The sequence below is a fragment of the Mangifera indica genome, chromosome 2, assembly GCF_011075055.1.
Source record: "Mangifera indica cultivar Alphonso chromosome 2, CATAS_Mindica_2.1, whole genome shotgun sequence".
NCBI classification, from domain to species: Eukaryota; Viridiplantae; Streptophyta; class Magnoliopsida; order Sapindales; family Anacardiaceae; genus Mangifera; species Mangifera indica.
The window spans coordinates 17,905,932-17,916,658 of NC_058138.1; the positions used below are offsets into that span (position 1 = coordinate 17,905,932).

At 34.4% G+C, this 10,727-nt stretch overlaps 2 protein-coding genes across 2 annotated transcripts; one reads left to right on the plus strand and one right to left on the minus strand.

Annotated features, from left to right (window-relative positions):
* The first annotated feature begins 2,129 nt into the window (after positions 1-2,129).
* On the plus strand, positions 2,130-5,912 carry LOC123209160 (ras-related protein RABE1c-like). The gene is made up of 8 exons (XM_044626968.1): positions 2,130-2,241; positions 3,522-3,594; positions 3,691-3,791; positions 4,485-4,550; positions 4,795-4,892; positions 5,167-5,229; positions 5,303-5,395; positions 5,510-5,912. Exons 1-8 carry the CDS (start codon positions 2,169-2,171, stop codon positions 5,588-5,590), a joined length of 648 nt encoding a protein of 215 aa, XP_044482903.1. The 5' UTR covers positions 2,130-2,168; the 3' UTR covers positions 5,591-5,912.
* Positions 5,913-6,014: 102 nt separating this feature from the next.
* Positions 6,015-9,709, minus strand: LOC123209159. Its single transcript, XM_044626967.1, has 6 exons — positions 9,607-9,709; positions 9,278-9,349; positions 7,071-8,129; positions 6,923-6,988; positions 6,647-6,845; positions 6,015-6,499 (listed from the first exon to the last, which is right to left on the minus strand). The coding sequence occupies exons 2-6, from the start codon at positions 9,278-9,280 to the stop codon at positions 6,435-6,437; spliced, it is 1,392 nt and encodes a 463-aa protein (XP_044482902.1). The 5' UTR covers positions 9,281-9,349; positions 9,607-9,709; the 3' UTR covers positions 6,015-6,434.
* Positions 9,710-10,727: the final 1,018 nt, after the last annotated feature.

The window sequence follows — 10,727 nt, forward strand, 5'->3', positions numbered from 1 at the left end:
CCAGTATATATATTCATAACTTAAACATTATCAAAACTAAAAACTTCATTGATTTTCTACAGAAGTAGCTTGAACTGGTGTGCATTGCAATTTAGTATGCTCCAGCATATAAAGCATTTTTTTCATACTGTAGATATATACGTACTGCCAAAGGGTAGATAGTTGCCCATCTCAGAAAAAACTACTTCAAACAGCCAGATTAATATCCATGTGATGATCATCATCACCAGTCTCCTCATCATCGGCATGAGAAGTGAAGGATGCCATCAGAGACATCGCATGAGATACTTAGGTTTGCAGTTGAAGAGGAAGATGAAGCATGGAGATGATTTGGTTAAAGAGAATGAGAGAGAGAGATTACTGAGGTTTAAAGGAAGGGAATTAAGTTTGTGGGAAGAGGATCTTCTAAGCATATGCTTGAAGCATTAAGTCGATGGCCCATTCTTTTCCCATCAACTTTTGTTATTTTTATGATTAAAATGGTGAAAGAGTGGGATACATGTAAAGTAGGAAGCCTAACCATCTTGCACTTCTGGCAATTGCTGTCATATTTTGCCATGTCACTGTATTTTGGACTGTAATAGGTAAAGCCTAATATTGGTTTAGTACTCAAGTCTTTGGAGTTATTCTACCGGATCGGTCACTCAATACCTTTGGTCTTTACCTGGATTCGATGAAAAAAACAAAATTACTTTTTCTCAACTCGTTGAGAATGATTTTGATCTAGTTCATGATTTGTTACAAGTAGAGGGCGTTTTGGTAAGATCCTCGTAAACAAAAACAAATTGTTGTTAGTTTGATAATGATCAAGAGACATTGCTTCTTCGGCCCAAACCAAGGAATCCCTGAGATACGATGCAAAATGAATCTCGTTCTATGGTTAGCTTTTTTTCCCATGCAAATAAATAATTTCTAGATACATGAAAGTTGAAGACATTCTGTTTTCTTCCACTATAATATCTTTTTTCAGTCCTGATGGTTGAAGAGTTTGCTAGAAAGCATACAAAGAAAAGTTAGTGTCTGGTAGAGAATTAAAGATGAATGATGAAATGTTAATAATGCAGATTCTCAGGGCCCCCGCGCCCAAAAAACAGATAATATTCCAGCTAGAGACTAATTGTTTTCAATTGCAAAGCTTTTTTAATTTAATCGAATCAATATATAAAGAAAAAAATAATCTTAAGTGTCTCTGTAGCCCCTAAAGCTTATTAAATGAAGTTTGTTTATGATTAAAGTTCCAATTAAGGTCTTAATGATATTTTCTTCTATAATTTGGTAAGAAAGTGATAATTATATTCCCTGTAAATGGGTAGTTGCAGAGGTGTAAGTGCTTTTAGGAAGAGAGTAAATTTGAATGATGGGATAAAAAGAAGCAGATACAGAATGATGTCATGTCAAAAATATATATAAAATAAATTCAAAGTTTTACGATATAATCGGTTTGATCCCTCAAAATATTCGTCCGGACTATGTCTGGTGTTTCGGCAATCAATAAAGTAGAAGGAAAAACAAGTAAAAAAGGGTTTCTAGTATTGAAACATTCTTTATTTAACATGAATAATACAAAAATACACAGCTGTAGTTACCTTAGAAAGTAAGGCAAAATGATATGTGAACTGGAACTGGTCCACCACCAATTCATTCGCCATTATTTATTTAAGCACCACACCAGATTGCAATATATTTCGTCTTCTCTCAAAAAAGCAGGAGGTCAAAATCTGATCTCAAACTGACTCGCACCCCAGTGAAAGCTTTATAAAAGATGTTACATTCTAGTTGTTCAAAGTTCCTCAGCCTCCTTTCTTTTCTCTCTCTCTCTCTCTATTGCTAGCGTGCGCAAGGGGCACCTAAAAAGCCGTTAAAAAAGGGGCGCATTACAGCCACCCAACCCACCTTACTCGGAGAGGTTTAATTTGTGTTTTTACCCTGTAGCTGCTGGTGAACCTATCACAGACTTAAATCTCATTTCCATTCAAATTCAACCAACCAAACCTCTCCGTCTCTCTAAACTTTCTTTTTTCTGATCTGGTAATTTTTATTTTATTTTTCGTAAATTTTCTTTTGCATGACTGAATATTGATATGTTGTGTCGTTTTCCGCGTTTTGATTTGTCGTTTTCGTGTTGATGTGCAGGAGGTGTAAATTTTTTTGGTTGATTTTTGTTATAGATGGCTGCTCCACCTGCGAGGGCTAGAGCTGACTACGATTATCTCATTAAGCTTCTATTGATTGGTGATAGCGGTGCGTCATTTTTTTTCCTTTTTCAATTTCCCTTGGTTTTCTCGGGAATCAAGTGGATTAAATTTTGCCTAGATTGCATTGTGAGTTTAAAACTCGTTTCGGTTTTCCTTTCTCTGAATTGACTAAGATCTGATCACGTTTTTTGATTTACTTTCACTGCTGTTTTTTAGTTTGCATTTGTATTTGGAAGAGGATTTTAATTATTATTTTTTGGTTGCTTTTTATATTCTAAGAAGCTGTTTGGCCGTAATTAGTTGAAAACGTGAAGTTGATCTCCTACGTCTTAATTTGATCAAAGTAATGTCATTTCAAGTTGCTTTACAGTTTTGGCTTAATACAGTGCTTGCTTCCTCACGAAATAATGTAATATTTTTGTTCATTTTTTGAACCTATAAACCTTTTCTAGTGTGTTTCACTAGAACTTGGCTTTTGAACTTTGAACTAATTTATTAGTAATTATAACAGTGAGGTAATTATACTAATTATGTAATTGATTTTACAGTGTACTTGTTGATTGCGGGAATTCAGATTCAGGGAACAGAGATAAATAATATTTTAGATGACTATTTGTTTTAAGCTTCAAATTTATTTGTTTGGATCACTTTGGCCTTTGGTATGGCTAGGGTGTTACTGGATGGGCTGCTCTCTTCTTTTCCCTTTGAGTCAAACATATTTGTTATAAGCATTTACAGATCATTCCATAATACTCAAAGAATATCATCCTGGGCGAGAACAGCCTTGTATAAGGTTGTGTTATTTTATCAATTTCTGTTCATCTTTATCCAGAGGTTTGCATAAAACCTGGTATTCATATCAGTAGGTGTAGTCTTATGTTCGTCATATTATGAGAACAACTCATTTAGTTTTTGGCTCTCCACAATTGAGTAAGATGTTTCTGTTAAAGTTGATTGTCAAATTGTGAGCCTAAACAGTCTTTTAAAATTCTGATAATGTTAGATCGATTCTCATTAGTTTATGTTCGGGACAATCATCTTATGTGGAAGTTATACATCAGAGCAAGTTGGTTGTTTAGTGATATGTTTCTGATTTTCCTTTTGGTTTAATGGCTAGCTTCTGGAACCTTTGAGGCATTTCTTCTTTATTTCTTTAGTTTAATTTGTTTCATTATTTATTTCTAAACTTCATAATTAAATTGTGAGATGTCAGACTAGAAGTCTCATCTGATTTTTGTTTGAAGCTTATGTTTTCTTCTGAAAATTTTGCATTTAACCTTATTTAATTTTTTTCTTTTTATCTTCATATTGTTATTACCTTGGCAGGTGTGGGTAAGAGTTGCCTTCTTTTGCGATTCTCAGATGGTTCATTCACCACCAGTTTTATCACCACCATTGGGTTTGTATTCTCTGAACTGTGAAGTTATACTGCTGCATCTAGATTTTTGCCTCTTATGAATTTCTTGTCTTGACACTGTCATTCTTGCTCATCCAGTATTGATTTTAAGATAAGAACCATTGAGCTAGATGGAAAACGGATCAAGCTCCAAATTTGGGATACAGCTGGTCAGGAGCGGTTCCGAACAATTACAACTGGTAAGTTTCTTGTTTTTATGCTTTCATTCATTTCAATTTTACTGGTGGGTCTAGATGTATGGAAGTCGCCCAGCTTATCAATGGTTACCTGAATGAAATAAAGAAAACTAAAATCGTGGCTCTTTTGACATTTGTATTATCTACCTTGGACACATCCAAACTGAACTCTATTGGTTTCATAAGCCTATTGAAATTTATGTTTTTCTTAAACATGGTAGAAACATTGAAAAATGTTTTTTTTTTTTTTTTTTTTATGAAATAGATGTACCAATTGCAATAGAATAAAAATCTTCCATGTGTGGGGTAAGAGGGTAGTCTAGAGCTTTTTGGAAGGTGGATATGGTCACATAAATACTATAACCCAGGACAGAAATCTGGTTTGTGGAATAATTCCCCATTAAAATAGCTCTTGTAGGTCTGTCGAAATGGTACATGGCTTCGTAAGTGCAAGTTGGAACTGGAGATCAAACTAAGCATAACTTGGCTGGACAATATTGCAAGTTGGGCTTTATTCCTAGTAATATAGATACTGGTTCTTGTAGAGTCTGTTAAGCTGATTCTTCTAGTCCTTGTCAAATCTCTGATCCAATGTTTCTTTGTGTGGTTGATATTGATTATCAATACTTTTTAGGGCTGTAGATGTTTTATTTGAATTTTGCTTTAGTAACTCTATTGTCTTATTTCTTTTTACAGCTTACTACCGTGGAGCTATGGGAATTCTGCTGGTCTATGATGTGACAGATGAATCATCTTTCAATAGTAATCTTCACTCTCCTACTTATATTAGTTAATAGTTTGGATCACCGCACATATTGAACGATTGTCCCTTCCAATGTTCACACTTATTTCTTTTTGCATAACATTTGTGTGTTTTAATGGTCCCTCTATTTCATTAAGTTGGATGGTTCAGAATGTAGTGAATTTACCTACAATTTCCTTTATAGATGAATACATTTGTTTATTTTAAATTTTCTTATACAACTTGGCTTCTTATCATTTTCAGACATTAGGAACTGGATTCGCAACATCGAACAACATGCTTCAGATAATGTTAACAAGATTTTGGTAGGGAACAAGGCAGACATGGATGAGAGCAAAAGGGTATGGTAGTTTGCAAATGTTCTTGTTAAATCTTTCCATTGCTGTATAGTTACTGAGTTTGTGATATGTGCATCTATGCACAAGAAGGACGTGGACCTCTTCTGTGTATTTATAAAGAAAATAAGGGTGCCTTTTTTTTTTGGCGTCTATATCTTATAGAAAAAATATACTCTTCCTTGTGCGTTATTTTGTTTTTTCTTTGGATGAGAGTACCCGCTCATGCATTTGCTTTTCAATGTTCTGATGGTACTTTGTGCATTCTATATGTTTTCAGGCAGTGCCTACCTCTAAGGGCCAAGCACTTGCTGATGAGTATGGTATCAAATTTTTTGAAACTGTAAGTGTCACTTGTGATTGTTGATGCAAATTGGGTGGATGATGGTTGATCTGACAAACATTCAATAATGCAGAGTGCAAAGACAAATCTAAATGTTGAGGAAGTTTTCTTTTCAATAGCAAGGGATATAAAACAGAGGCTTGCCAATACTGATTCGAAGGCAGAGGTATATGAGCCTGAGGCTGAATTTTATTAAAAGAGATGAAAAAGAAATTCAATTGTCAGTTTTAGAAATTAAACATTGTTTCAGTATACTTGAAGCGTTCCGTCTTGTTTGCAGCCTGCGACAATCAAGATTAATCAACAAGTGGCTGCCGGGGCTGGTGAAGCTCCCCAAAAATCGGCCTGCTGTGGTTCTTAAGAAGCTCAATTTGTTTCTGAGCGGAGGCAAGTAATGTTGTGACACATGGAGAAGGAAAATTGTGAAGGGAAAGCAACAGAACTAATGTGATTGACAATATGATGGGTGCGCTTGTAGTTTGCTTCTTGACATTCTTTCAAACCTTTCTTTAGCGTGTGAAATGTAGTTTCTGATTATCTAGAATTTCGTTTGATGGCAACAGTTCTTTGTATCTTCTGACTGACAATTTTTGTTTTCCGCCCACTTAACCGTGTCATGATGTATGTTTATACTGCTAGTCTCTGTAATTTTAGAAGAAAAAAATTTCTGGTTTTCCTTGTCATGGCGCAATTGCCCCGAAACAATGTTTGATTTTTCGAAGCTGCGAGAGGAAGCCACCATTGACTGCTAAATTTGCCCTTTTTTAAGAGAATCCAGTAACCAATGAAACAGAAAGACAATGTTATAGTTATCACCATGAAAAAGTGCTAAAATTAAGAGTAATGTCACATTATAAGTATATAAAACAATATGTGACACTAGAGCGAACCAAGGATTGTTACATTGAAGGGGTGCCACGATAATTTCCATGACACCGAAATGTGACACAGTGAGTCCACATAAGGTCTAAATCTCCGAACTAAATCACACGAGCTCTCCTCTAGTATTCTTAACTACACACCTGTATCAAAATAACTTGTCTCCGTGAACCGAGAGGCAGAATTATAAGTCCTAAACCATTGTGCGCCAATCTAATAAAAACCTTCAGTTGGCTCATCATTAGAATAATTACCACCCAAACACTGGTTACTATGCACAAAGAGATTATTCTATCTTACATCTTTCCAAATGCCAGATACACATACTACAGGTTTAGTTCTTCCTTTCCATAAATTCGCTGAAGCTCCCGAGTCGCTGCTTGAAATGACTCTGTGAAGAGGGGGAAGGGAAAATATTAGAAGATACAAAGCAGGCAAAGACCACGTTCCACACCAAACCAAAAATCCCTAGACATGGTATGTAAGGGAAATACAAATGCATGAGGACAACTATTTAAATCAAAACAAGAACACATACCTTTCCAAACGCGAAAAGATTTCTGATTAATAGGTGCACCAAAAACAGTTTGAATTGTATCAAATAACAAGCTCTCAGGAGTGCTCCTTAATTCTTGTACTATTTGATAAATAGTTTTTCCATTCTCAAAGTATATGTGATTGTTCGGATGCTTTGTTTTGCAACCAGCATGGCGCTCAAATTCATAAGCATTTAGCACCTTCACAACAACATAAATCCTAGTTGTTAGGCATCAAAAAATTAACAGGCAAATTTAGAAACATTCAACTGACTCACCTTGGAGTAATTACATGATTGACAGCCACAAAGATAACCAGAGCCTTTTATAATTCCACAAAGCTCCTAGTTAGATGCCAAGATACAACTATAATTCACTAGACAGCATGAAAATTCAGAGTAGCAGACAAACAAACAGGGAATTTACCTCCTGAGACAAAGAAACATACTTCACAGGGACCCCATCTAGCATACCAGTTGATATCAAGCTTCTAACGTTTGAAGGGAAGCTGTTTGGAGCTTCTTTCCTGGAACATTTCAACTCTGGTTTATTCTTGGAGACAGATTCAGGTTTTGATTTAGTAACTTGAGGCACGCCTGCAACTGCTGCATTCATATTTGATGCATTCAACTGCTTTCCAGAGACTGCTTCAGAAGTTTGAACTGAAGAGTATAGTGGGCCATAGCCACTATTGGGCTGCCCCACAGGGATGATATCATGTTCATCATCAAATCCAACAAAAGATATTATATTGGCATCCTCTTTTCGATAGGTGTCAGAAAAAGATATGGCACCATTGTCAACCTTGCCATAACCTGGGCCTGTTGATCTTATATGTACATCGTCCCTGCAATGGGTATGACCCATCAATGTAACATTGTCATCCTCCTTGTTGTAAGCCTGCCCCATCGTCATATAACTACTTTGGCTATCCTTGTTATAGGTATGTGCTGTAGATAAGTCATTATTGCTATCTATATCAAGACTATGTTCCTTTGGAGGATGCATACCATTGTTGGAGTCCTTAACGTCATTAACTTTGACTTTTCTATATCCACCATAGCTAAATGTTTCAGAATCTTCCATAGCATGAGACATTGACAATCCAGCAGATGCATCTTCTCCAAAATGTTCTTCGATAACTTTTCTTCTCATGTCATCAGTTCCAACCGGAGATAAGTTCCTTTCACTAAAACTGATGGACCTTGAAGATTCAGATCCAAACAACCGGTCAACAAGTTGGTTTGAAACTGACTGAAAACTGGAAGTGTTTCCCCAGTAAGAAACATTTGCATTAGATATTTCAGCGCTTGATTTGTTGTTTGGAGCCTGTGTAGCTTGCTTCTTGTTTGGAAACAGCTCTGCATCACCAGTACTGACAAACCATTGATGAGGCCTCTTTGAATCAATGCTGGAATGATTGTCGAACGCTGCATCTCCCTCAGCTACATGCCCAGGACCCTTTGCCAACCAAAGTCCTTTGTTCTGAAAAGATTGCTAGAAACAATCACTATGAAGTTGCTTATTTAATAGGCCAAGAGACAGAGAGGATTGACCAACTTGATTCATTCACCAAAAACAAAGAAAAACTTAATCCAGGCAACAACTTGTGACACGACAGTCATTGTTCTTCCCTCTTTTGTTAAACAAAATTGACTTCTGATTGTAATAGATGTTCAAAGCTTAAAACAGATATTCACCAATATCATTAAAAACAATAATATTTAAACAATTTTACAGTTTTTTAATTATCAAATTCACTATAAAATAACTCCCTAAAGCTTGTCCCTTATATGAAGTAAAACAATTATTTTATACATATATCATTTTCCAACCATATTTTACTAATAGCAATAAGGATTGACATTTACACATCAAAACAACCAAAAAGTTTAATAAGAAAGCTATTAGACTGGTATAATGGATACTTTAATAAATTCAGTAAACTTATAGCATCTATAAATTCATTAACAATTAGCAATTTTTAGGAACTAACTCATTCACAGTGCCAAATAGCAATATTCAAGCATCAAACAATAAGCATTTCTCTGTAAAAACTATGAAAACCTTTTAACCTACCAAAACAAAAAATCTATAGAAACCCTTTCTAAATACTCACAAGTACTGCCATTGACTGGCATTCTATGGGAACCTAACTTACCAGCTCCTAGAAATCATTTAACTTGTAAATTACAATAAAGGAGACTCTTCTAAAATACTTGGATAAAAAAAAAATCTTCTTCAGAGATACCAAAAGTAATAAAACCCTGCAACTTTACTCTCACTCAACTGGCTTCAACTGAAAAAAATGAAAGACGTGTTTGAAGTTTCTAACACAACTGATTTAGGGTTTAGGTTTAGAGCTCCAAGGTCTTGAACTAAAAATTGAATCACAATTTGTATCTCAAGCAGAGACTATTATCCAAACACAGTCAAGACACACTCCATAGTTTCACCTTCCCATGTTCACTAAAACACTGAAGTTTTCCCTTTTCACAATCACATTCCATAATATATCAATGAACTAATTTTCTTATTATTATATTTAAAATATAAGTTAGAATTATAGAAGTACATATAGTTAATACTATAAAATCACTGTAAGAAGCTTCAAAAAGGGATCTAGAACGTACCATTTTCGTCTTCAACCCGTACACTCAACTTTCCACTTTCCACTGTTTTTCATTCAAAATCCCAAGCAACCTCTAAACACACAAACGACAGTCGTGTTAGCCTACTAACATAATCCATCACACTCTTTCTCAAAAAACAAACAACAACAAACACAGAGACAATTACAAAATAGATAATTAAGTAACAAGGTAACAACACACTAAGCTCATGTAAACACAAAAAAATTCCACAACGACCTTTCATTTCTTAGAATAGTGTTTTGATTGTAAGAATTTTACATGCAATTCAATAAATGTGTAAAAACAATTGCTCGACTGTGTATCCGTACCTTCGACGATCACCGGAAACCTGGTCGTACAGATGATCGTAAGCGGCACCCGCGAATTTCCCGGAGAAGCGACACCAGCGACGATAATTAAATTAAACACGGTTATTGTGGCATGTGCGAGGAATATAAACATAGAATACATCTGCATGATCGGTAAGTCAAGGTTGCGTGTCATCTTTGTCGTACACGTGTATAGTGAATGAAGAATACACGCCGTTGATTTGTTGAATCAACCTTGTAAGAGGACTTTTTGGTCTTTACGGTATAGTAATAGACGTGGCGGGATATCGACGGACAAAATTAGTTTTGATGTTGATGAAGGCAATTAAGTTTGACCCTGAACAAAACATTATTTTTGTAATTCAAATTATTAAAAAAGTTTTTGAGTTTTACGTCCCACTCAGCCCAGAGAAACAATGGATTGCCGTTAAGGGGCGTTTGATTATGGGTATTAAAGATTACATTGCTAACCTATCTTTTATTTTTTTATTTAGTTTATCAGTAATAAAATATTACAATAATCTTCTATTACTTATACAAATATGATAGGTAATATGTGTGATATTTAAAAATTACCAAAGTAATCTTAATTTTATTATAATTATATTAATATTTATTAATTTTTTGAGATAAAATTAATTTATTTTTAATTAATATGATAAATAATATAAAAAATATTTAAAAATAATTATATTCAAGGGTATTTAAGTAAAATAATTTATTAGTAATCTTTTATTATCTTTAATCAAACACAATAATTATTTATATCTATTAAATTTTATCAAATATAATAATTATTTATACCCAATAATCTTTTAAGTAATCTATCTTCAAGGTAATCTTTCTATTTTGATAATAAAACATTACCTAAATTAAACGCCTATAAGATGTATCTTTTTAATTTACCATAGGCTACGCTGGGCTGGAGCTTACCTGACTCTGCTTGAGGTTTTGATTGGATACTTTTTAATGAAAAGGCCTTTGTTTTAAATTTTATTTTATATCTTGGAGGCCGGATGACTCTCTCTCACTCAATTTTTGTAAAATGATTTTTTTTCCTTTTAAATTTAAAAAAAAATTATTTTCTCACATTTTGTCAAATTAAACATTTTTTTCTTTTA

Excerpts from the sequence above, each read along its gene's own strand:
- LOC123209159 (XM_044626967.1), bottom strand. Across the intron at positions 6,846-6,922 it reads AATCATGTAATTACTCCAAG|GTGCTAAATGCTTATGAATT; the intron begins GTGAGTCAGTTG and ends GTTGTTGTGAAG. Across the intron at positions 6,500-6,646 it reads ATCTTTTCGCGTTTGGAAAG|AGTCATTTCAAGCAGCGACT; the intron begins GTATGTGTTCTT and ends CCCTCTTCACAG.
- LOC123209160 (XM_044626968.1), top strand. The coding sequence starts at position 2,169 with ATGGCTGCTCCACCTGCGAGGGCTAGAGCTGACTACGATTATCTCATT. Across the intron at positions 2,242-3,521 it reads TCTATTGATTGGTGATAGCG|GTGTGGGTAAGAGTTGCCTT; the intron begins GTGCGTCATTTT and ends TTACCTTGGCAG. Across the intron at positions 3,595-3,690 it reads AGTTTTATCACCACCATTGG|TATTGATTTTAAGATAAGAA; the intron begins GTTTGTATTCTC and ends TTGCTCATCCAG.